General features: G+C 39.2%; 1 protein-coding gene across 3 annotated transcripts in view; it reads right to left on the bottom strand.

The window, feature by feature from the left end:
- Positions 1 to 24,919, bottom strand: part of LOC128738096 (WD repeat and FYVE domain-containing protein 3) — a 177,208-nt gene extending 152,289 nt beyond the window's left edge. For all 3 annotated transcript variants that reach the window (XM_053832940.1, XM_053832942.1, XM_053832943.1), the window contains exon 1: positions 24,383 to 24,919. In XM_053832940.1, coding sequence (XP_053688915.1) covers positions 24,383 to 24,669 — 287 coding nt within the window. In that variant the 5' untranslated portion in view covers positions 24,670 to 24,919. The remainder of the gene's footprint in view (positions 1 to 24,382) is intronic.
- Positions 24,920 to 27,905: the final 2,986 nt, after the last annotated feature.

Raw genomic sequence — 27,905 nt, 5'->3', positions numbered from 1 at the left:
TGAATTTCAACGTATACTCCATCTAGTGGACTAGTTCTAAACTTCAGTGTTCGATACCAAATGCGTCTTGACTTAACAAATAACTTTGTAGTATATAGGTCCTTCTAGGACCTTCTAGGTCATTACGGTTCTAAAACATTCCTAAATGAATTTAATTTCTTCATTATTAGCGCCATCTAGCGAATCAGCTCCGAACTTTGTTGTATGTCACCGGATATGTCTTAACTAGATAAGCAACTTTGTCGAAAGTCGCAACCTTCTATCTTTTCACAAACTTGAGCTATTGCCCGCCGTGTACTCAGTACACGACGCGACCGCTTGTGTAACTTTTTTCATTTCAAAAAAGTTACGTTAGTGGTCGCGCTGGTGTACTGAGTACACGCGCGCGGACACACTATTTTTACAAGCAATTTTCGACCACTTTTTTATTACTTTTTGCTACATTTTGGTATCATTAGAAAGAGGAAGAGTAGATCTTCGAATACAACCAAAACCTGGTATGATTTGATTAAAATTTCGATTACTTTTTCGCGTTTTTCGAAAACGCGTGTACTCAGTACACTAGCGCGACCGCTCTAGGGTTAAACACGCGACATACACTTACTAACGGTTCATTGTGGCCGTAGTTTGTGCGAGAGCCAGGGATGAACAGGAGATTATTACGACGTAAATTTCGAGGCCTCACATTGAAATTGAGACGGTTAAGCAGATCAGGGCAGTCAATATCCGAGCGAATTAGATCGGCAACAAAGGTAGCCTTAGCAACATCGCGACGAACGCTTAGCAGGTCAAGTCCAGCTAGCTGACATCTACTTTCATAAGAAGGTAAATTATTAGGATCATTCCATGGAAAGAAGCGAAGGGCAAACCGCAAGAATTTGTGTTGAATTGCTTCAATTTTCTGAATGCCATTTTGGTAATATGGTGCCCAGATAATAGATCCATATTCCAAAACTGAGCGAACCAGAGAACAGTAGACCGATTTAAGACAATGGACGTTTTTGAATAATTTAGTTACATGAAACATGAAACCTAGAGCGCGCCCAGCCTTTGCAGAAATGTAAGCGATGTGTTCTTTGAAGGTAAGCTTAGTATCCAATAAGATGTCTAAATCTTTGACTACAGTTACTCTATTCAATATTTGACCAGACACTTTATAATCGTATGATAGAAGAGAGCGTTTTCGAGAAAATGAGATCACAGAGCATTTCGAAGCATTCAAAACCATTCGGTGTTCCGTAAAATGGAATTCGGCGAAATGGTTTGTAATGATGCCGAATATTTAAATGCTATCCGCTTTATTTTATCAGGCCAAGCAATGGGGGGAGTTGTTTTCGACTTTACTGTGAGGAAAATTCGTATATTGCGAAACTCAAGATTGTGACAAAGGTCATCCGAGATTCACGATTTATGTACAACACAGTTTAATTTGTGGCAATACGAAGTTTGTCGGGTCAGCTAGTCTGTATATACAAATGACTAAGGTCCGCCAGTGATGATGAACTCTGAACGGATGTCGTACGCTTCTATAAAGGTTGTATAGATTTCCTTTTACCCCACCCCCTATGGTTTAAAGGTCATGCAATACCGGCGAATTATTGAACCTAACTAAAGGAAAAATTAGGTTTAAGTCCGATTATAATTGACCCCATTATAACCTGCTTCAACCCGCGGATCCCTTAGCTTTGTAAAAGGAAACGAACTACAAACCTAGTGATAGTGATTTTTTTTTGTTTTTTAGTACTTAGTCACACAAAAATGGCGACGTGCCGGGGGTCGTTTTACTTTAAATAGGAGTAAGGATATATCTCAGGCAGATTTCGAATTCTAGGGACAATATCAAGGTAGCCTGTCTATCACCTCCTCGATATCTCTATCTTAGTCTATAGGGATTAACAGTACCCCTATTAAAATGAACCCCTCGATATTGCACCTGGCAGCAATTTTACGAATCCTACGCAAATTCGTTTTTTGATAATAATTATCCTGCACTTACTAAATACATTGAAGATATGCATGTCAAGCAAGGAGGGGTGCGGTGGGAAGGCAATAACGAAAAACTGATGGTTCAAATTGCTAAATTGCAAACATGTGTGGTAAACGTAGAAAAAACCACGCTAATAATTTTCGCGTGGGACTCTAAATAGGTAGAAACTCCGCAATACTGAACCCCAAACAACAATGGCCGTCCTATAGATTTTCTATGAAGTAATTTCCCGCCCAGTGTTTTTGACGTTTTAGATTCAGTCACAGAAAAATAGCTACGTGCCAGGGGTCGGGCAGTTCGTATTTTCATATTTCATATTCATAAATGCACCTTCTTCGCTATACTACTCTGGTTGCAACGCTGTGAGGATTGATTTTGAAAATTCCCAGAGGTTGACCAAAATTTCCAGAGCATTCCAGGATTTTCCAGAATAAACAAAAATGCCTGAGGACTCCCGGTTTTCCAGGTAGTATACGCCAATGAAACAAACCAGCATTTTCACTCTCTCTTCCATTCACAGAAACGAACAAAGCATCAGCTAATTCGTAAGAGAAGCCTAGGTGCTACATTCCGTTTCCGAAACCCGAAGTCGTTTTTTTGGAAAGTAAGAAAATGTTTGGTGTGGGGTATAAAATGTGGAAGGCAATTAAGAAGTGTCCAACATAGCTTTAGTCATCCTTAGTTCCTACTTAACACCTCCACGTGGTCATACTCGGTAATGCTCCAATATGAGTAGCTAAGTTAGGGAGTGCGGTACCGAGGTAGGTGAATTCAGAGGATATAAAATTCTTAAAGTTTTAGTTTAAATTCGTTATATATTATTATATGTGTATATATATCCTTCATATATGATGCCCGCCCAGTTAGAACCAGGTACGACGCTGGCCTAACAAGCCAGTCGTCGCATATTTGAATCTCGACTGGGTGATCCTGCTTATAGAGTCAATACGATTTGTATTGCCCCGTGATTTCAACTTGCCTTAACAAGTTGTATAACAATCGAACAAAAAATAGCAGAGATAGAACCAAAAGAAGAACGAAGAAGAAAGAACCACCTTAGATCAACCTTTTATGAAAAAACCCGATTTAATCCACCTAGTGGTGAAAGAACCTTTGTTATACGGTCTTCATCTACGTTAACGTTGCGTAGTGCGTTTGTTTGCATAATTTTTTGGGAAATTGAAAAAGTTCTCAAAATTTGAACAAAATAGAAGCACTTATAAATTGTAATAGATCCTTTTTTCATGAAATTGCTGAGTAAGTATAAGAAAATAGTTACTAATTTGAGTAAATGCAAGTAAAAGTAAGTTGTAAGAGGAAATATTATTATTTAACATATACATTGCGTAGTAAAGGTCTAGTTTATAGGTTTTGAACTATGCATAATTTCCTGTAATGCCATTCTATTTGATTCAATAAAGTTTTCATCAACTTGTATTAACCTTCGGTTACTCACGCTATTGTATTTTGTACAACACGTGTAGGTTTTAGAATGCCTTATTGTTTTAAAGTTACAAATCGATGTTTAACCAACGTATATTCTTCAATAAACTTGTTATGAGCAAAATGACATAATTATTCAATGCATTAATACTTTAAACTGTTGGCAAAATAGATCAGCAAAAACTGACATCACAGAAACCAAGTAATCAGTACGTGAGGTGTACCGCAATCGGCCCCAACTGGAATTTTCTCTCGTTTCTCCATATGGAAAAATGGTATCTGTATGCAACAAAATGTAAAATGCAAATGTAAAATGTTTTAAATGTAACAGTTCCTAAACAAGCAAACATAGAGGTATACTATATTCAGCAAAGTTGTGTATTTTTACTATTTGTACAACATGAAAAATTCATACAACAATTACAAAACGAGCTAAAATGGAAAAACTGGTTTTACAAATTCAAATAAAATAAATAAGATTTTTTTTTCTCTTCGCTGAAGAGATAGAAGGTTACTGTCTTCAGCAAAGTTTGTTGTAATAATATGCTCTTAAACTTTACAGAAAACATCAATGTGTTATAATGAAACTGAAGAAAAATATTTTTTTTATTTCACTTTTAGGGGGATTAATCAAAATTTAAATTCTACCAGAGGAGAGCTTGCAATTTCAAGAAACTCTTCTAAAGGTGCGATAAACCTAAAACCAGGTTTTCCTAGTCAAAACTCTAACGCGCAAGTTTTTTTGGTTTTGGGCTATTGTCTCCCGTGAGCAACCGTGTTACAAAAGTTGGTGCGAGTGTTCAAGGGTTAATATCTTTTGACCAGCAAAACCAATTCTTTAGAAAATTTTGCAGATATATTTGCAGCAATAAAACCTCTAATTTAATGCCAAACTAATTTAAACTAGATAAATTATCTAAGATGAAATCGTCGAAAATAATTGTAAATTTTAATGTGTTGTATACGATTGCTCATAACTTTTGAATTATACGTCCAATCAAAAAACAAATCAATAGTGATCTATTAGGCTATATTACCTTTCAAATGAGAATAATAGCGCATAAATCGGTTCAGCCAACTCTGAGAAACAGGCGATCATTTGTACCTAGTCAAAACAGGTTTTTACAGGCTAACTTTTAAACTGCTTGTCTCTTTTCAATAAAACTTAAGTAAAAAGTTCAGTAATAGCAAGAGCTTTCGTTTGGTACTAAGATCGTTAAAATTGGTTGCGTAGTTCCGGAGAAACGCGTGTCACGTAGTTTTCACATTATTGCTTATAACTTTTAAACGAAACGTCGGACCGCAAAGCAATTCAATAGTGATATACTAGGCAATAATACCTTTCAAACAAAAGTAAAAGCGGTCAGATCGGTTCAGCCACCTTCGAGAAACAGGCGATAGAAAATGAGCTGCACACACACACACACATACACACACAGACATTGTCCAGTTCGTCGAGCTCTATCGATTGGTATATGTGATTCAGCCCTCCGGGCCTCGGATCAATTTCGTGTTTTTCGACCAATTTCTAAACCTTTGTTATATAGTATAACAAAAGTAAAACCTGATTTAATGAAAGGAACCTTTGTTATACGGTCTTACTTGCTATTTGAGATAGAAATCGACACGTTTGGTTTACATGAAATTTTTGGAAATTGAATAAGTTTACAAAATTTGAACCAAATAGAAGCACTTATAAATTTTGATAGTTCCTTTTCTCATGAAATTGCTGTGTAAGTTGTTACTAATGAGGGTAAGTGCAAGTAAAAGCAAGTTGTAAGATGAAATATTCTTCTTTAGCATATACATTGCGTAGTAAAGGTCTAGTTTATAGGTTTTTGAACTATGCATAATTTCCTGTATTGCCATTCTATTTGATTCACAACAATAAAGTTTTCTCGAATAAATTTTATCAATTTTTATTAACCTTCGGTTACTCACGTTGTTGTATTTTGTACACCATGTGTAGGTTTTTGAATGCCATATTGTTATAAAGTTACAAATCGTATATTACGTATATACTAACTTATATTCTTCAATCAACTTGTTATGAGCAAAATGTCAGAATTATTCAATGCATTAATACTTTAAATTGTTAGGAAAATAGATAAGCATAACCCGACGTCACAGAAACGAAGCAAGTAGCATGTGAGGTATACCGCAATTGGTCCCAACTGGAATTTTCTCTCGTTTCTTCATATGGAAACCTGATTTAATCCACCTAGTGGTGAAAGGAACCTTTGTTATACGGTCCTTACTTGCAATTTGAGATAGAAATCGACACGTTTGGTTTACATGAAATTTTTGGAAATTGAATAAGTTTACAAAATTTGAATCAAATAGAAGCACTTATAAATTTTGATAGTTTCTTTTCTCATGAAATTGCTGAGTAAGTTGTTTCTAATGAGGGTAAGTGCAAGTAAAAGTAAGTTATAAGATGAAATATTATTCTTTAACATATACATTGCGTAGTAAAGGTCTAGTTAATAGGTTTTCGAACTATGCATAATTTCCTGTAACGCCATTCTATTTGATTCACAACAATAAAGTTTTCTTGAATGAATTTCATCAATTTTTATGAACCTTCGGTTACTCACGTTGTTGTATTTTGTACACCATATGTAGGTTTTTGAATGCCATATTGTTATATAGTTACAAATCGTATATTACGTAAATGTAAAATGTTTAAAATTTATCCGTCTGTTGGTAGTCGAGTAATTCGAGGTCAAAATCAGGGTATTTTTAATAATCAAAGTTCTACAGTTCGTAAACAAGGAAACATAGAGGTATACTATGTTCAGCAAAGTTGTGTATTTTTATTATTTATACAACTTTGTAATACATGAAAAAGTCATACAACAATTACAAAAAGAGCTAAAATAGAAAAACTGATTTTTCAAATTCATATCCAATAAATAAGATCTCTTCGTTGAAGAGATAGAAGGTTACTGTCTTCAGCAAAATTTCTTGTAATAATATGCTCTAAAACTTTGCAGAACACATCAATGTGTTATATTGAAACTGAAGGAAAATAATTTTTTTATTTCACTTTTAGGGGGATTAATCAAATTTCAAATTCTACCAGACGATAGAGCTTTCAATTTCAAGAACCTCTTCCAAAGGTTCGATAAACTTAAAACCAAGTTTTCCTAGTCAAAACTCTAGTGCACACGTTTTCTTTGGTTAGGGGCTATTGTGCGCGCGAGTAACTGTGTTGCAAAAGTTGGCGCGAGCGTTCGAGGATTAATATCTTTTTACCGGTAAAACCAATTCTTATGGAATTTTGCATATATATTCGTAGTGTAAAAACCTCTCGTTTGATATTAAAATAATTGAAATTAGGTTATTTTTCTTGGTTAAAATCATTATAAATTGTTGTTAATTTTGGTGTGGTGTATTGAATTACTCATAACTTTCAAATTAAACATTCAATCAAAAAACCATTCAATAGTGATCTATCCGGCTATTTTACCTGCCAAATGAAACTAATACCACGTAAATCGGTTTGGCCATCTCTGAGAAACAGGCGATCATTTGAACCTCGTTAAAACTGGTTTTTTAAACATAACTTTTAAACCACTTGTTTGTTTTCAATAAAAATTGGCGTGAAATTTAGCAATAGTAAAAGCTTTTATTTGGTACTAAGATCGATGAAATCGGTTATGTGGTTTCGGAGAAAATCGTGTCACGTAATTTTCACATTTTTGCTTATAACTTTTAAACTAAAAGTCAAACCACGAAACCATTTAATAGTGATATACTAAGTAAAAATACCTTTCAAATAAAAGTTATAGCAGACGAATCGGTTCAGCCATCTCCGAGAAATAGGCGATTGAAAATTGAAGCGCACACACATACACACACACACACACACACACACACACACACACACACACACACACACACACACACACACACACACACACACACACACACACACACACACACACACACACACACACACACACACAAACACAAACACACACACACACATACATTGCTCATTCGTCGAACCTGATCGATTGGTATATGTGACACGGCCCTCCGGGCCTTGGATCAACTTCGTGTTTTTCGACCAATTCCTAAACCTTTGTTATATAGTATAACAAAGGTAAAAATATATTAGCAAATTTTGAAACCATTTTCCCGGAGATATTCTAGATCGCAATGGGATTATTTTTTCACGTCGTAACAGATGAAATAAAACGCAATCTGTTGCTGCCATTTCATTTTGGGTCAGTAAAAATGAATGCTTTATACAAAGTGACACATATGTACTCGAACAAAAACATAGTCATATATTTTTGTAAATAAAGGCTGAATTTAGAATTTAGACTTTTAGAAGTTGTTCACCCATAGATACAGAACGCAACGAACAATCATTACTCTATTGAATCGCCTTTTGCCTAGATAACATGCTTTTTAAATTCGTTACATGCGGCACGCACTACTTTCATCGGAATATCATCCCATATCTTGTTGATAACTAACTCCAAATTCTCCAAATTATATTTATAATCCTTGAGCTTTTGCTGCATGTACGTCATTTACAAAAATCCAATGGGTTCAAATCAGGAGCACTTGGAGGCCATTCCTTTTTCAATATGAAATCCGTCGGATTGGCTTTGCACCACGTTTTCACAAGATTTGCAGTGGTGCTGGAGTTCCATCCTGTTGAAAGTCGTAATCTTCTTCACCATATATTCCCCGAACGTTAGGTATCAAATTTTGTTCTAATACCATTTCCAGATAGTATTTTGCATTAACTTTCACACCCTTGTAAATAAATACAGGAGGAAGTTTCCCTTTCTTTGAAATGAAACAGAGGTCGTAGCATTTAGTAAGCCAAATTGAAAGGGGGGCTCCGTAGCCGCAAGGTTACCGAGTCTGCTTTGACAAGCGAGTGGTCGTGGGTTCGAATCTTAGTAGAATCAAGCCATTCTCGATGTCAAGTGACTTTAGCATGGGTTTATTCTCAGGCCCCTCCATTTACCCTTCCTTCGTGCTGAATTCTATATTTACCCTCTGAAGCCTCTTAACAGTGCAAATGTCCCTCCTATAGTTAAGTGTACTGGTCAGAGGTACGAATGAGTCCTCGCCAGGGACGGCTATAATATGGGATAGTGCTGGCAGCGAGGAATAAGTGGGTAAAGTAGATTAAGCTTTGAAGGAAGGGTAAACCCCAAGACACGCAAACACGCATAAAATTTAATAAGCATATCGCTCACTCAATAGCGATTATAGCAAAAAGAAATGCAGTGCAGGTCATACAGCAAACACCCGGGCGATATTACAATAGATCAACTATACTGGTCGCAGTAATGAGTCCACACATGGAAAAAAAAGCCAAATTGAAACGCAGAGAAAGCGTAAAACTAAAGAGCATCATCATATTTTATGTTTATTCAAGGTTAAACAGAGGCAATGTATAATTACCTTTGTCACTTTTGAATAAATAAATAAAATCCCAAACAGTTTCGAGTTCTTTGGCGAGTGCACAGTGGTCCGGCTTCGAAAAAGTGCGGACATTAGTAATTGGGCAAAAAATGCGTAATTCTTGAGTCATAGTGTCTTTGGAGAAGTTTAATAATAAAATATAGCGCATCTTTCTCCAGAGTGATCGTGAATTCACCTGTATTAGGGTGATATGAACTTTTGTTTTGACGTAGGACTACGTCTTTTTTTACTATACTGGGACTGGGTAGCACTTTGTAAAAACGAAAATAGAAGTGTAACGTTTGAATGAAAGATTCCAAATGCTACTGAACTACTGAATGAAACTGAACAATTTATATGTCGTTGGATAGATAAAATGACCAAATTTGACATGTGGGAGTTTCAGAAGGCAAGAATTTTTTCTATGGTGAATTGAGCTCTATGGTGAATTGTGAGAAAAAACACAGAGATTTTTTTAAGCGAAAAAAAATTGCGTTTTTATCATTTTTGCTTAAACTTTAAACGTTCCACTTTAAAGAATCTGTGAATGCCATTGTTTAAGAGAAAAGCGAAATACCATAAAGATTTAATTCTTCATTGAATGCAATGGTGGCATAGAAAATACGTGAACGGGGGTTCATAAGTACAACGCCTGCAACGATTGAAATATAGATTTCTTTTATAAATCAGTTGTGTGCATCATAAAGGTTGAAATAGTAATGAATGACCAGCCCACAGATTATTGTATTAAATATGATCATGCGCAGCTTGACATGTTTCAATAATCTTACTTTAACTCCCTTGTGGCCTTTAAAAAGGTTATTGGTTACAAATAACATTAAAGCCAAAGCACGTTCATCGCAAATATGATGTGTCATTCGAATATCCTTCTCTTTTGACATGAATGGCAACAGGCACGTAAGTTAGCGGCGTCGATTCACTGTCTTTTGCTCCAAGAAGGTTTTACTAGTTTACTTTCACACCTTACCGCTTGTTACATAGCAGAAAATATGGCACATACGCAAAAATTTCTGTTTTATTTGTATGAGGGTCCTTACCCTCCTACCACAGGTTTGGTTCCATTTGCTTGATTAGTTCTAGAGTTATGAGGAAATTTGTATTTCATTTGTATGGGAGCCCCCCTCTTAGAAGGAGAAGGGGTTTCAGTACACCAAAGAAAAAAATACTGCCTCTGAAACCCCCACATGCCAAATTTGGTTCCACTTGCTTATTTAGTTCTTGAGGTATGAGGAATTTTGTGTTTCATTTGTATAGGAGCCCCTTCTCTTAAGCCCTCTTTAAAATTGCTCTCTTACCCCCTTCATAAAATTGCTGGTCATTTTATCTATCCAACGACAAATAAATTGTTCAGTTTCGTTCAGTAGTTTAGTAGTTATTAGCATTTGAAATCTTTCATTCAAACGTTACACTTCTATTTTCGTTTTCACAAAGTACTACCCAATCCCAGTATAGTAAACAAAGACGTAGTCCTACGTCAAAACAAAAGTTCGTATCACTCTAATAGGTGAATTCACGATCACCCTAATAGTTCAGAAAGATGCGCTATATTTTATTATTAAACTTCTCCGAAGACACCACCCTTGACAAACTACGCATTTTTTACCCAATTGCTGCACTTTTTCGAAACTGGATCACTGTGGAGTGTCATTCTGGAACCTAAAATGTATTTAAAACAATAATTACAAAGTCACTATTCGATTTGCTTATGCATCGCAGTTACATAGGTTAACCTGTGTTATAAGGCCGAATTGCATGTATTTATTGCAATGTGTAGATTATAGGACGGGGCATAAGTACGACGTTTTGAAGTTGTCATTAATTTTCATGAGATATAAGGAAGTACAACAGTAAAATATATTTTATGTAGCGACCCTGCCCGCTACTCTCCCATATACTAATCCTGTCTGTATCCGAAGGACGAAATCCTGGATCGAATCAGGCCATAATCAATCACATTTTCCTACATTCGCATATCACGCAATCGAGTCGAGTTGAACCGAAAGTAGAACGGTCAACAAACCAGCAAATATTATTAAAACAGCAATTCTAAGAACGCAAGTCGTGTGCGTTCCGGAAAACAGAAATTAAACATAAGCCATCAAAGTGCCGATTTTGCACACCTTCGCGGCTGATGAACTATAAACATGCTGTTGTGCAATCGCAACCAAGTCGCTAGCCTCTTGGGCATCTAAGAGTTACATTGCACAGCGTGAAAGCTAAGCCGAGGGACTTCTCACCTTGCATAAATTATTTATCAGGGTTCTCTTTCGTCACAAATTCGAGCGACCAGATGAACACCTGAGTGAAAGTGAAGGGCGATGACACTCAGACGCGGCGCAACAATTGATCAAATATTAGAGTAGGGTGACATGTCACAGTGAAAAATGAAGAACAGGAGAGGGTTTTCCCCTCATTAGACTTAAGTAACAAAACCGATGTATCGGAAAATATACGGGGCTCTTTAATTATGTAATGTAACACCTTCTGCCTTGCAGACCACTCCTGTGTGGCCAAGTAAGAGTGTGAAGCGTCGCCGAACTGAGGGTTCCGTTCACTGCACAATCTGATCGCGGTGAAAACAACATCGATCTAAGTGATCTGTCAGTACCATCCATCGCTACCGTCGCAGCACAGAAACGCTTTTGGTTGTATTTGTCGGGGTTGAATCCAATCCACAACTGACCGACAACGATATACAAAAAATTGTTTCTCGCTGCCTAAATACAGCTGAGCCTGCTGTTGTTTTTCGCCTCGTAAAAAACGGAACAGATACGTCCGGCTTTTCGTACGTTTCCTATAAAATTGGACTGGACCCGGAACTAAAAGATGTTGCCCTGGATCCTGCTACTTGGCCCACTGGAGTGCTGTTTCGTGAATTTGTGGATTTGCCAAAAAACTAACGACTGGATCTAACCCGGGACGCACCGAAATAGGCATTTTGGAAGCCCCTAATCCACTCATCACAGTCGCGCCACTGCAGCCTGCGCTCATCAGCCGTCCCGGTCCTGTGTTTGAGAATGGAGAAGGGGTCTTCCAGCTTGCCAATGTAGGCAAGTATTCTATCCATATTAATTCCGAGCAATCGGTACCTGACGAATGTTCCTTTTATGTACAAAACGTCCGTGGCTTAAGAACAAAAATTGACGAGATCTTCCTATCGACTACTGACTGCAACTACGACGTGCTATTCTTCACCGAGACTGGACTTGACGACCGCATCAACTCACTACAGTTATTTGGCACATCATTCAACGTGTTCCGCTGCGACCGTAATCCAAGCAATAGCAATAAGTCTGCTTTCGGTGGTGTTTTAATTGCTGTCGCACAACGTCACTCAAGTTCATTCGTGCGTACTGTTAATGGTAATCGCTTGGAGCAGGTATGTGTAAGTGCTTCTATCTATGGCAAAAAGCTATTGCTCTGTTGCATATACATACCACCAGATAGAGCTAAAAGTGTCGATATGAGTTGTGAGTTGTGTGACATCAGCGCAGAGCGTGGTAACATTGTTGTTTGTGGCGATTTCAATCAGCCACACATCGTCTGGGAGCAAGCCGCTGATGAGAATCGAAACATCTCAACTTCCCGGCTACCATGTGCCAGTGTGGCTTTGTTGGATGGAATAAATTTTTTAAACCTCTCTCAAGTGAACACGCAGCGAAACCATCTCGGGCGCACACTGGACCTAGTGTTCTGTTCTTCAGATTGCTTGCTTACGGTTGATAGCTGTACCACCCCGCTGCTTCCCGTCGATCCGCACCATCCACCGCTTGTACTGTCGTTGCCTGTTTACAATAGCAATGCCGTTGTAGTTACCACCGCTACTGGAGATGAATTGAGTGAATTGAATTATAGGAAGATTGATTTCGCTGCTTTGTCTGAGCACTTGTCGCGTATTGACTGGGACACTTTATTCGAATGCGGTGATATCAATGAAATGGCTACGCATTTTTGCAGTGCAATTAATCAATGGTTGATTACAAACTTACCACGTGTGAAGCGGCCAACTATCCCCGCATGGTGTACCCCTTAGGGATGTGCGATATTTTATCGATACCGGAGGTATCGATATTTTCATTCGATATATCGAGTATTCGGCATCGATATTTTACCATGCGATATTATCGGATATCGATACCTTTTTATCCGATATTATTGGTATCGAAAGCTACAAAAAGGCCAGCTCTTTACGCATAACTTTTTGCCAAATTATCGAACTCGCGTTTCCCAGTTCTCAAGTTTCCAAACAGGCATGTCTAAAAGCTGAACCACACTGCATGCCGCATTTGAAAAATGCTACAAAGTTTATTTGAGCAGGTACGCTGCTGCCGTGCCTGATGAAATGAACTGCACGCTCAAAAAAAGCAACTGCAACCCGTTTCGGTGTTGTCTTTCAGACGCCAGTTTTTAACACTTCGGTAACACTCGGGATTGCGTGTGCTAGCTTCGTAAAAGATCCTCGAATATATACTGGATGTGTGTCTTTTTGCTAGCGTTAGGTTTTCGTATTCCCTTATCTATTTCATTTACTCACACGGCCAACTGAAATAAATATGAAGCACCTCCATGTGTGTTTTTGCAAACTTGAGAATACTCTTCTACGGTGGATGCCGATATCAACGGACTGTTAGGCTAATTGTTTCCTAAAGCCACCACCGAACATCGTATCGCTGCAAGCGCAGATTGATTTGCAAGAACCATTTATACTGTGAACTACGTATGGTAGCTTGTTTTAAACCGATCATGCTCGTGATCAATTATTTATTCTCTGCCTAAAAATGCGTATCTCAAAATCCAACCATGCCTTGTGTCACTCAAAACATTTCAGAAAATTGAAAAACTTTTTTATTACTTAACATCAGTTTATTAGACGTTTCCGGATAAATAGGGCTTTAGCAAAATCAACTGAAAGGAGAGCTGTCAACTTGGACCCCAGGGCCAAACATTTCGGCTTCACTCAAATTGTACGCAGATGACAGTTGGCGCGTTGGCCGGTATCAGTTACTCGGAAATGTGTTAACCGGGTGCATTGAAAACTAATGCTAAAATTATTGCAAATTCAACACCACCGATAAATTGCTAGCCATACTTCGTGTTTGTTTGCATGTATGAAAAAGAGATGAACTTGGTTGCGTCGTTTTAGGAAATGGTAACGACCGTATAAGCTACGTTCGGTGTTTTGTCAATGTCTGATTCTAATTTCTAATTTTATTTCTTGAGACGTGGATTTTCTTTAATAGTTTCCCCCCTAGAATAACACAATGTGAATAAATAATGTGAGAAGGTAAACTTATGCGAATCTAAATTACATCTAACACTTTTCTGATTATAGGAGATAATGCTGCCTTGTTGAAATATAACAAACTATGCACATCACCGGGTTTTTTAAAACAAAATCATGCCAGGATATTTTGTTGCATTTTAGACCAATCTATTGAAAAATTGTTTGAAACAGATCAGTTCTAGTAGTCCTAGTTAAAAAGCGTCCGCCTGACCAATGAATCTGCTGCGAAGATTGTCGAGTGGAACGTATACGGTATCTTGGAAGTGCGGAGATGCCGGCGACATAAACGAGGCAGGTTGTCGCATCACAAGCCCGTGACATATCGTATCTGAAAACTTTCTGACTATTTCGGGTTTCGATATCGGTGAATATCGAAGTATCGATATTTTGGTTGCGATATACTCACTACTCAGTATCGGATCGGTCCGACATATTGCGATACCAGATATCGATACTTTGGTTTTCGATTCCCATCCCTCCCTCGTCTCCGACGTCTGAAGCGTGAGCGTAACAGGGCTCAACGTGCTCATCGCCGGAGTAGAACAATCTTGACTCAACATAATTTTAAGCATGCTAGTGACAAATACCGTCACCTGAATGACATGTTGTACAAGTCATACGTGTTACGTGTGCAATGCGACCTTCGAAAGCAACCGCAAAGATTTTGGAACTTTGTCAACTCCAAAAGAAAGTGCTCTTCTGTCCCAACAAACGTATACCTTGATGATAATGAATCAAGCTCAATCTCAAACTGTTGTGAGCTGTTTGCGAAGTTTTTTGCTTTCGTTTTCGCGGATAATACCGCCTCTGATGGTGATGCTGATGTAGAGGCAGCGCATGTACCGGTTAATTTGGCGGATTTGAGCTTATTTACTATTACTACCGAAATGGTATTAACTGCCACCAAAAAACTCAAGCGTTCTTTCTCTGCGGGACCTGATGGCATCCCAGCCGTAGTTTTGAGCCGTTGTATAGAAGTGTTGGCTGAGCCGTTATGCGCAATATTTAATAAATCTTTCGAACAAAGTAAATTTCCCGATATTTGGAAGCAATCGTTTATGTTTCCAGTATATAAATCGGGCGATCGCCGTGATATAAGGAACTACCGCGGGATTACTAGTCTCTCCGCGGCATCAAAATTGTTTGAGATAATTGTGAGCGGTGTAATACTGTCCCGAACTAAAAACTATATATCCACTGTTCAACACGGCTTTATGCCTGGTCGATCTGTCTGTACTAATCTGTTAGAGTTTACCTCGACGTGTATTTTGCAAATGAAAGAGAAAAAACAGGTTGATGTCATCTATACCGACCTGAAAGCGGTTTTCGATCGGATTGACCATGTAATACTTTTGCGAAAGCTCCAACGACTTGGTGCATCCCAGAAAATGATTGATTGGCTTCACTCGTATCTTAGCGATAGAGTACTATGTGTGAAACTAGGATCCAGTACTTCGTCAGTATTTAGCAACAAATCTGGAGTTCCTCAAGGTAGCAACTTGGGTCCTTTGCTTTTCTCATTGTTCTTCAATGATGTTGCGATTCTGCTAGAACACGGCTGCAAGTTAGTTTACGCCGATGACCTGAAATTATTTGCTACGATAGATAGTGAAGATGACTGCCGCCGTTTGCAACATTTGCTCAATCTATTTACTGAATGGTGCAGACTTAATTGGCTTATCATCAGCATTTCAAAGTGTGAAGTTATGAGTTTTTACCGGATTAAAAATCCAATTTGCTTCGGTTATACTATCGACATTGAACTTCGCAGAGTGGATCAAGTTAGCGACCTGGGTGTCTTGCTGGACACTAAATTGACATTCAATCTACACTGTGAATCAGTCATTTCCAAGGCGACCCGACAACTTGGATTTATTGCTAAGATTGGACGGAACTTTAGAGATGTTTACTGCCTGAAATCATTATATTGCGCTTTGGTTCGTCCGCTACTTGAGAGCTGTAATTTGGTTTGGTCCCCCAGTCATCTTACTTGGAACCTACGGATCGAACGTGTGCAACGTAGGTTTATTCGGCTGGCTCTACGACATCTCCCATGGCGGCATGCTGATAACCTGCCACCTTGCCCGAATAGATGTCGTCTACTTGACCTCGATACACTCGAACGCAGGCGTAAAATGCATCAGGCTATATTCGTGGCTAAACTTATCAACGGCGAAATTGATTCTCCAAAATTGCTATCTATGCTTAACTTTCGGGCATCGCAACGGACATTACGCTCAACTGGCTTGCTGCAAATACCGTTTCATCGAACCGCGTTTGGAGCTAATGAACCGATTACGGAATGCATTAGGTTGTTCTCAAAAGTCGAAGAACTATTTGACTTCGGTATGCCTTCGCACTTATTCGCGCAAAAGATAAGATCGAATTTACTGTAATCTGTAATCAATTTTATTCATGTAGACAATTTATAGTCAGATGAAGTACTCAAATAAATAACAAATTACGACCACCGGCCGGCGAACTACTGCCGCACCGTTATATTAGGTGGTCTAGTACATAGTTTAGTTTTCATTCTCCCAATTCTATCATTTCTGACGCTTTGTGGATGGGTAGTTCATTTTACTTAAAGTGGCTTTTCCCAGCCACAATATTTCATTTAGACTATTATTACAGATCAGAAGTAAAAGTCCGACCGATTCGGCGATCAAAACTGGTAACAGAGTCTTTTTTGCTTTTATTTTTCTTTTCGCATAGAAGCAAATAACAGCAATCTAACACTCGCTGCCTATCGCATAGCAGCTTTCACATGCTTTCGTGTGCATTCACATGCGATCGTGTGTGTTCGTGGAAAAAAGTGGCTCGCCACCGCCAGGTTCGCTAATATCTGTAGAAAGTAGCATGTACGTGTTTGGATTTTAACTTCCACTTCTGTTCTGTGTCATTATGGTCGGTTGGAATAATGACAAATAAATAATGTAGCTAATTAAATAAAAACGAAGTTTATTCGTGAGCTATTCGAATGCTAATAAATAATATAATAAATTTTACAATGATTATCATCCTTATATAAACTTCTACTCTAAGCTATGCCTACTATATCTCCTACAGTTCGGCAATCCTGACAAATTACATCGCCCTCGATGTACATCATTCCTGTGTTTTCATAATTTAATGGTCTTCGAGCATCGGGATGTAGAAAAATAAGCGAAAATTTTCTAGTAGATCCATCAATTTTTCTTCTGAAGCTAATTCGTCCTGCCATATACTAGAAGCACCAGAACTCACAATCCTACTTGTGAAACCAAATCCAACTGCTCCAACAACTGTTAATTCCACTCGAATACTCCAGCTGTTGCTCCAACTGCATCTACGCCGGACGCAGCTTTGACCAGCCCGTCGCTAATAAAAGCAGCAATCCCGTTCGCGGGAGGAGGCATCCAGCGTTCTCTACCAAGGGTGGAGAAGGATGCAACTAGAAGCGAACTAGAACTAGAGGCAAGGGCAGCAGTATGCCTGCCACGCCGGACACAGCAATTAACGGCCCAGCGCTAATCAGGGCGATGGGAAAGAATAGGGACGCACTACCTAAAGTGGTAGCAGCGTCACAGAACCTCGATATAATCATCGAGTTCACGTGAGGTCGCAACACTTTCTCCAAGGATCTGAGGCAGAGTTTGCTCATGCTTCGGAGAACCTTGTGTGAGCGACCAAAATGCACAACGACCTTGTGGCGTATCTACATTATTGTCGAAGAAAGTATAGTTTTATCGTTTGTATTTACGGCGCTATGCGATTGCTACTCCGTTGGTAGCCAAATGAGCGCTGTTTTTGCTACCAACGGGGTAGCAGCCCCATAGCACCGAAAATACAAAAGATAGAACTATCTATACTTTCTTCAACAATAATGTAGTTGATAGGCCGTATGAATAAGAGTTAGAACAAATACTCCCATACGATTTAAACGGAAAAAGCTAAGTAAACTGATCCGACAGATCTTGCAGAAATGTCGGGAGTACAACGTGCCCACGCATCACATCTTTATTGATTTCAAAGCAGCATACGATACAGTCGATCGAGACAAGCAATGGCAGATAATGCACGAATACGGTTTTCCGGACAAACTGACGCGACTGATCAGAGCTACATTGGATCGAGTGATGTGTTTCGTACGCATCTCTGGGACACTCTCGAGTCCCTTCGAGACGCGACGAGGGTTGAGACAAGGTGACGGTCTATCCTGCATGCTGTTCAACATCGCTCTTGAGGGGGTGATCCGACGAGCGGGTATCGAAACGAAAGGCACGATTTTTACCAAGAGTAGCCAACTTCTAGGCTTTGCAGATGACTTCGATATCATTGCCAGGAACTTTGCGACGGCGGAGGCAATCTACGCCAGACTGAAAGCGGAGTCTAGGAGAATTGGGCTAAAAATAAATGCGCCGAAGACCAAATACATGAAAGGAAGAGGCTCAAAGGAAACAAACGCGCGCCTCCCACGGACGGTAACCGTTGACGGCGACGAACTAGAAGTGGTAGAGGAGTTCGTGTATTTGGGATCGCTGGTGACGGGTCCCTATTCTTTCAGCGGCGCATTCAAGCGGGAAATCGGGCCTACTTTGCCCTTCGTAAAACGCTACGATCAGGAAGCATACGCCGCCGCACGAAGCTAACAATGTACAAAACCATTATTAGACCGGTAGTTCTTTATGGACTTGAAGCCGTGACGCTGCTTACGGAGGACATACGCGCCCTTGCCGTTTTCGAGCGGAAAGTGCTGCGGACGATATTTGGCGGAGTACAAATTGAAAGCGGAGAGTGGCGGAGGCGTATGAATCACGAGCTACAGGCACTGCTTGGGGAGTCTCCCATCGTACATCTAGCGAAAGTTAGCAGGCTACGGTGGGCCGGACACGTCGTAAGGATGCCGGACGACAGTGCGACGAAAATAGTCCTCTTCAACAACCCCACCGGCACCAGGAACAGGGGGGCCCAACGTGCACGATGGATCGACCAGGTCAAAAGCGATTTGCGACTTCTGAGACGACTAGGAAATTGGCGACGAGTGGCCCAAGACCGAGTTGAATGTAGACGAGTGCTTGAAACAGCACGAGCCACCCCGGCTCTATGCTGCAGAAGAAGAAGAAGGCCCAAGGTCGAGTTGAATAGAGACGATTGAAACAGTACGAGCCATCCCGGTTCTAGGATGCTGACGAAAACGACGACACATTGTGTCACTTCCGTCTATCGTACGCAACTAACAACCATTAACTTTAATACAACTGATTTTTCTAACAGGACGACGTAACTGTATCAGTAAGCATCAATAACTGCGAAACCTTACTGATACTTAGTGATATTATTGCTTACTGTTAACTATCAGTAATTAATGATAGTTTTCCCATCCCTACAATTCTGTCCATGAGAGAGCGTGCCCTGGAAAATGTTTCGTTCGGCATTAGAGCATTTCTGACTACTGCTCAGTATCTGATGAGTAGTCATGACTTTCTCTAATCTTGCTTTTAGAATTCGGGAGAAGATTTTGCAGTCGACGTTCAATAATGAAATCGGACGGTAGTCAAGTGTAGAACGTGAACGGTGTGAACGGAGTCACCCAGGTTACTGTGAGAATCGCAAATTGTCACCTCACCTAAAAAATTTAGGTGAGGTAACTGTGAGAATAGGGCCCTTATACTTTTGTCGTTGAAAATGATTAAAAGCCGGCGAAAGACTTCCTTACAGCTGATCTGCGAAAATTGCTCGACCGTTCAGTTTGGAAGTTGATGGAGTTGATGAATGGCAAGGATGCACAAGGAGGCGAAACGGAAGTTAACCTAGAAGCGGCCATTGAAGATAGTAATGTCCCAGCACCTGATCTTCGAACGAGAAACCAGGTTGCTGAAGACGTACAAAGCTGCTGATAACGACCGCTCATCGGAGAGCTTTATAAAAATGGTATAGAAACGTTGGCGACGGCTCTACAGTGGGTAATTTCCAAGATCTGGGAGAAGAAACTACCGAGAGAATGGATGGAAGGAGCGGTTTGTTCCAAAAGGGTGATCGGCTCGACTGCTGCAACTATCGCGGTATAATGCTGGTAAGCACCGCCTACAAGGCGCCTACTCTCCCGTATCCTGTTATGGTGGCTGTCACCGATAGCATAAGGCTTCGTAGGGAATTACCAGGCGGGCTCACGCCACTGCGGACCGGATTTTCACCATCCGTCAGATCTTGCAGAAATGTTGGGAGTACAACGTGCCCACGCATCACATCATTATTGATTTTAAAGCAGCATTCGATTCAGTCGATCGAGACAAGCTATGGCAGATAATAGACCGCATGAATTGCAGGTTTTGCTTTACTACTCCTATAAGATTTACACGGGAAAAGCAAAGCAAATTGTTTTATTTATACGAACACGGTTTTCCGAATAAACTGACGCAACTGTTCAGAGCTACATGTGATTGAGTGATGTACTTCGTGCACATTTCGGGAAAACTCTGGAGTACCCTTGAGATGCGGCGAGGGTTAAGACAAGATGACGATTTATCCTGTATGCTGTTCAACATCGCTCTTGAGGGGGTGATTCGGCGACAGGGCATCGAAGCGAGAGGCTCGATTGGTAGGCGGCGAAAGTTGGTAGGAAACGGTGGACCGGACGCGTCGTAAGGATAATGTACGACAGTGCGACGAAAACCTTTCTCTCCAACAACCCTGTCGGCACCAGGAACAGGGGACTCAAAGTGCAAGATTGAAATTGCAAGATAAATTGCAAATATTAAACCGTGACAATATCGAGAAGCTGATCGCATACATTTTTTCGATTTCACAAGTAGTGAGCAATAAGAGCAGCATCTCCAACGATGTTGAAAAATAGATTAATGAAATCTCAGAGGCATAAAACAAGGACGGCAACGTCCGTGGAAATGAGTCCTGCAAGACAGGTTAATGAACAGAACGTTTCAAGCAAAGTTCAGCTGAAGTTAGTGACTGTTTCAATGACGACGACTGACAGTCAGGCACGATTGTCAATGTTGAGCAGGTTTATTATAATATGCGTCAAATTGCAGGAAATGTTACTCAAATTACTTAATTCAATTGCATTCAAAGTTGCTGGCCTGCTACTGAATATTTGATAGAAAAATACGAATGACACTAAGAGGTCGTCATGATGAAGTGAAAACCGTTTCCTTAACGTCGATTGAAGTCAGTTTTGAAACGAATCGGCGCTGTTTCAGTTGAAACTGGCGCTTCATTACTTCATTGTTGAGTGACGATTTACGATTGTAAGGGACGATGCCGGGCCCAAATCTTGTTTCCTAAATTCATAATCTGAGAGCATCGAATAATTTGGCGGCTTTTAAATATCAAATTGTTTCTAAAAAATTGAAACACGACGTTTGGCTCATGCAATGAAACATTTTTACAACAAAGACGCTCTACTGTGCCTTAAACGTACGGGCTCAAGAGCTATAATTTCATTTTTCTTAATTTCAGGTTTCGTATTCTACACGGAGAAAAATGCGGCTAGTTTAAAACAACCATAAATTTGGTCGAAGCCCAAACTAAATTTTTGATTACGTTAACATCGAAATTTGTTTAAATTAAATTCACTAATCTAGTTGAAAGAAACGACTTTTCCACATTATTTCAACTTTATTAACTCGCATTGTTTCAAATTAAGTATCAACTAAAAGTTTACTTTTTTCAACCATAATCTTGTTTATTTCAACCAAAATTTAGGTTGCAAAATGCAGTTAATGTTACCTGAGTTCAAATTGAGGTGTTAGTTCAAATCAACCTAAAGCGTTGGCATAAATAAACTAAATTTATAGTTCCGCAAATTCCAACCTTCAAAATAGTTCAAAACAAACTTGTTCTTAGTTTGCGTTTATAAACGTGGCTAGTTTAAAACAACCAAAAATTCAGTTGGAGCCAAACTAAAGTTTAGATTACGTAAACATCGAAATTTGTTTGCATTAAATCCAGAAATCTAGTTGAAAGTAACGACTTATATACATTATTTCAACTTGAGTAACTCGCATTGCTTCAAATTAAATGTCAGTTGATCCAAACTAAAAGTTTATTTATTTTCTACCATAAACATGTTTATTCCAAAATTTAAATTGCGATGATGTCATTATATTTGCCGTGTAGGTCGTCGCGTCGCTCGCTTTTTCGCGGTCTGTTCGTAGTCACAAGAGGAAAACTGAAACAATAAACCTCTTGGAAATTTGGTTTGTCCTGGGTCGTGTATGAATACTCGGAGGTAGGTTCCGAAATATGTAACATTTATTAAAGATTTATTCATTCCATTTTCTCACGTTTTTTTACATGATTTGCCATGCAGATAGATGTATATTCCGTCATGGAACGATATATCAATCGCGTCTTCATCACTACTCCCCGCTGGAATCCTGGTGTTCCTGCGACTTTATCCTATATGCCGTCACCGATAGAAAATTCCAGCGCTCCCTATAGTCCGCATCCGGACTGGAGCTTCTACACCACTCCCCACAATCGGATTCTGGGAATCCGGACTGTAGCAAGTTGGTTTCATTGTACCGAATTTACGTCGATAAATGCGATCGGCTGTGGGTTTTGCTTTCTGGACGCCGGAGTTATCGACCTACTAACAATTCTGCAGCAAATTTGTACTCTCAAAGTGCTTGACCTTCGACCTCCACACCGACAAAGTGCTGTTGACGTACGTTCTGCTACCGGATCAAGTCAGGCAGGACTCGTTGGATATGAATCTGATGTTGGACATCCAGGATGGTCAGTGTAACGATGCCTTTGCCTACGTGGCCGACGTGTCGCGTTTCGGCATCATCGTTTTTAGTTTGTGTGAGTTCAAAAGCCAGAGTATTAGTAACTATTCATACAATTTCAAAATCCCTTCACCAGCGATTGAATTATTTGGACGTGAACTTCCATTGATCGGATGGAATATTTGGTATTTCCCTTTCGCCAGTTCATCGTGATGGTTATCGTATGTTTTTTTATCATCCGATGTCTAATTTTACGGCGTTCCCAGCGCCGTATTAGAAAAAGAAACAATCTGGCAAGACTTGGCCTGGTAAAACCTTTAAACTGATCGGAAGCCGAGACAAGGGTGGTCATTCGTCTACTTCCGAGGTGGCAAAAACGACGTTCAGTTAATCTCTTTGGTCCAGCAGAGCGGCGTTAATTGATGGGATCTGGCGAAATCGTAACAATCTGGCTGTTGAGAAGAACCCGTACAAACTGACCTACCCGAATGATTTCAAAATGGACCGGAAGCCGAAGCAGTTGATCTGGGTCATTTATTTTCATGAAATTGTCTCGTCTTCTGTAAATACACTTATAAGATATTGCTGATGCAGTTGAACACCGTAGTAATCGACCTGCGATATTCGGTTTTATTCTTGTTCTGTGTGTCGCAATTAAGTCGGAAGCGGTGAGCTGTAATCGCACAGTGATGCGTTTTATAGCACACAACTTGCGACGTACAGAACAGCAATAAAACCGAATGCCGTTGGTAGACTGTCGGTTTTGAACTGCAACAGCAATGCGTATGTACGTTTAAAACCGCAAAAATTGTTTTAAAAAATTTCTTGGTTGTTGCAAACAACATTTTTGGTTACATTTAACGTTCATTTCAGGTTTACTTAAAAAAAAATATTAGTTTGTTTCAAACGTTTCAATGTTTGACTTAAAAGATTGAATCAGTTTGTTTTAAACTAAAATCTGTTTAGATCAAACTTTAAAGTTTGGTTGATATTACCTAAAAGACTAACCTGGATATTTGAAAAATTTCTTGTAAAGCCAGTAATTACGAAAATTAAGATATCAGAAATACCTGTTTAACAAATTTGTTATAATGCCAATGGTGCTCATATACAACCATAATTTAATTTATGTCGAAAAATACTATGCACATGCGAGATTTACGGCTCGAAAACTACGTGACAACTTGAACTTATTACCTATACCTGAAAATAAAAATCAGGGATAACGAAACGAGCCAATACTGTCCCTAAGTTGATAAGCCTTTCCTCCTATCAACGCTAATATGCAGAGATATAGCGCCCTACACGCTTAATACAGTTTTACTTAATAATTTCGACAAAGTCGAACCATGACTATGATATATACCGTTTGGGTGTAATATCGAGGCGAACTACTGACGAGTTTGGTTATCTGCACAACAATTGCATAAACTACTTTAAGCAAATTGTTGATAATTCAATCCTATATTACAATGTACGTACCGTGTTTCAATTTCTGCTACCATTAGCTTTGATAAATACTGACAATACTGCACAACATTAGGGAATTCGTTACATAGCTCGTCAGGACATGATTCGAACGTTTTGCAGAACAACGGTAGCATATTGTACAACCGTGATTCCTTCTCCTTATCACTGAGTAAATCCTTGAGTTGTAAGAATTCAGAGAAAACTTTTTGCAAATGCATAATACCAAGCGATGTCGCATCGTTGCTGGATTCGCGAAGATTATTTCTGCAATCTAGCATTTCGAATTGATGAGCACTCATTGCATTTGTTCCTAATCAGCTCAAATATCTCAAACGTAAACAAACACTTTGTAGTTTAGTTAGAATCGAATTGTATTCACCACATCCTGTATAAATAAAAGTTAGACACATGCAGTTACACTTTTTGTTGTATTATTTTTGAAGTATTTCAACTATTTTGTACAGCAAAAACAATGATACACAGATATCAGCAGCGTTTTCTATTATTGATTTTTACATAGATTTTTCATTACAATCGATCTACACCATCTACACCTATTCGCGAGTACGAAAATTAAGGAGATTTTTAAGCCTGTTCGCACTTACACGAAATCTCATCCCGAAATGTCAAAACTTGCACGAAAACCATGAAAACGCAATCATCAGCAAAAATGGCAAAATATTTCCTTCTCTTTTTCTCACGCACAGAAAACAAAGAATACAAACGCACTACACTGAGGCGACCAGGGGCTTGCGCAAAGTAAACTGATATATACCAGGTATATGACAATGCGAGCTGTCATATACACTTTGCACTAACACATCTACACTAGTTCTGAGATTTCGAGCATTTTGTATGGAAAATTAGTTAATTTTTAAAAAAAATCGTTGGATACGCAAGATTTGTCTATTTTTTTTCTCACAGTTTTTATGTTTATGCTTAGAACATTATTTCTAGTATGTATTTTCATGAATACAATGAAATTCAACATTCCAAATTGCAAGCGGAAATTTTTTCGTCAAAACGGTATCAAGCTGTCTCAAAGAAATGTCGTTATATCGCTTTCCTACAAGTAGTAAAACAAAAAAGATTTTTTTTTAAACGCTCGGACATGATTGTTCAATAAGCAGCATGAGCAACATTGTTATCCGCCCGCGATATTTTTCGTCAGATTTCTGGTAAGCTTTTAAAGTGTTAATTATCTTCTAAGACCGTTTTGTAGCAATCTAAGATTACTTTTTATGGTTTTCTACGTAGTGTTGAGACGGGTAAATTTATGATAAAAAGGTATCATCTTGGAACAGTGACTTCAACTTAAGGATTTTCAAGCAGTAGCACAAGCATCTATTCGAATAAAACTATTTTTTAAAAGAAGACATCAAAGGCAGATATTCAAGAGCATCATGCAAGAAAATGTTGGATGGAACGTGTTTTAATTTAAGCAACCGTATACCGTATTGATCGTGAAGTATTAGAAACATTAATTCATTTTTCAATTGCACATCGAAATAGTTAGTCACCCATGTTCTCAAATTTTTTACGCATAATAAAGAAGGCTACAAGTGCAAAATACTTAAAAATATATTCCTTACATTTCATTGTAAATGTTCAAATATTTCTCTGGAATAATATAGCTGCATTCATTAATTACAATTAATTTAGTTTTAATTTTCATGCAAGTTCCACCATATTTCAGAACTATTTCTTCTTCTTTCTACACACACTAATGCAACCCTCGATGGTCACATACCTGGTATATATCAATTTACTTTGGGGCTTGCGATGGGTGCCATGTTTTTGTTGCCAACATCTCAGCACATCTCGACAAGGTACACTCAAAATATTCTGCACATAACTAATGGTAAATTTCCATATGAAATCCCAGATGACTATCATGTGCCGCATATAAGCACAATTTGCCTAGAAATACACATAAAAATTATACGGATATAAATAGTATGTGCAATTATACACATAAAAGATATGCGCATATGAATAGTATGTGCAAAAATTTCGCGTACCCATAAATTATAACTGTTTGGCATGTAAAGTTCATTGACTGGGCACATTGCAAAAATCTATGTGTGGGACACATAGAAACTATACGAAAAGTTTTCTCAGTGTAGGCAGCAAATTTACCTGTCAGACGGGCGCTTTTCTTGCAATAGATCATTTTGCGATGACGTCATTTTGCCGTCAAATGACACCACTTGGTGGTTTGTTTACATGTTTTTGTCACATCCAGCAGTTTCGATTTGAAATTTTGTGAAGGATTACTGCATCAATTTCTGTAAAATGCATGTAAGGCACTTTCTCTTCAATAAAAACTATAAATTTCTATCATTATCTGCCGGAAAAGGATAGAAAACTCAATTCAAAATTTAACACCACGTAAACAAACCACCAAGTGCTGTCAAAAAAGTGTGGTTAGGAGCTCCCGTGTAATGATCTATAGCGCCCTTCGTTAAGTCGACTGTCAAACACCGTTCGTTAAATAGGGAAAGCACCCAAAGCACCCCGCTGGAGGCGTCTGGCAGGGATGCCAGATATACAGACAAATCTGTATTATACAGACCTTTCGTTTTTTGATACAGACATGTTTTTGACTACAGATTTTATACAGACATGCGATAAAAATTTCGCAAAATATAGTTTTACTTTTGTCAAGGTAAAAGTATACTTCGATTTTAACTCGCACTGAAACCTCAAAACAATATCTCGTAAGCGACTATCAATCCTCATAAGGAGAAAGACTTTCGTCACTGAACAAGCGCAGTGCCGATATTGTATCCGACCATCAGCTTGTTATCGCTGAAATAGGTACTCAACGACTGGAGGAGAAAGCTGGGTGTCGTTTCGATGTCTGCCGATTGGAAATCCCAAGGCGAAAAGGGTTTTTATCTAACAACTTGAATTCCGAGCCTAGGAACTGCTACCTGGTGGAACTGTCCAAGAGTAATGGACCAGCCTCAAAAATGCCCTCATTACGACCAGTGATGAAACCGTCGGCAAAGTGCGCAGCGGGCGGAGAAAGTGGATTTCGGATGAAACTCCGAGAAAGATCGATGAGTAGAGAAAGGCAAAAGCTGACATAGGCAAGGGCGAACCAAAGCGACTAAGACGGCTGTCCGCTAACGATATGCCGAACTGGAGAGGGCTGTTAAACGAGTTTGTATGTGGGGCAAGAGAGCCTGGACTGTCCCGAGCCGACGAAAGAGTTCGTCGTATTAACCGCGTCAACTCGAAGGCGTCATTACTGGATGAAATTGAAGCAGCCATAAAATGCTATAGAGCGTCAGAAATAAAGGCGACCTAACCGAATGCGGGCGTGGCATCACATTGCTCTGTATTACTCTCAAAGTGCTCTGTTAGGTAATCCTCTACCGGATCCAGGAGAAGATCAACGATACTCTCTGGCGGCAGCAAGCTGGATTCCGCACCAGCCGATCATGTATAAACCATATCAAAACGCTCCGCATTATGTTGGAGCAAATTCGCGAATTCCAAGACTCTTCTTCTAGTGTTCGTTGGCTTC

Source organism: Sabethes cyaneus, chromosome 2, assembly GCF_943734655.1.
Source record: "Sabethes cyaneus chromosome 2, idSabCyanKW18_F2, whole genome shotgun sequence".
In the NCBI taxonomy this organism is placed as follows: domain Eukaryota; kingdom Metazoa; phylum Arthropoda; class Insecta; order Diptera; family Culicidae; genus Sabethes; species Sabethes cyaneus.
The sequence above is the reverse complement of the archived record's forward strand: the minus strand, read 5'-3'. Positions and strand labels throughout refer to the sequence as shown.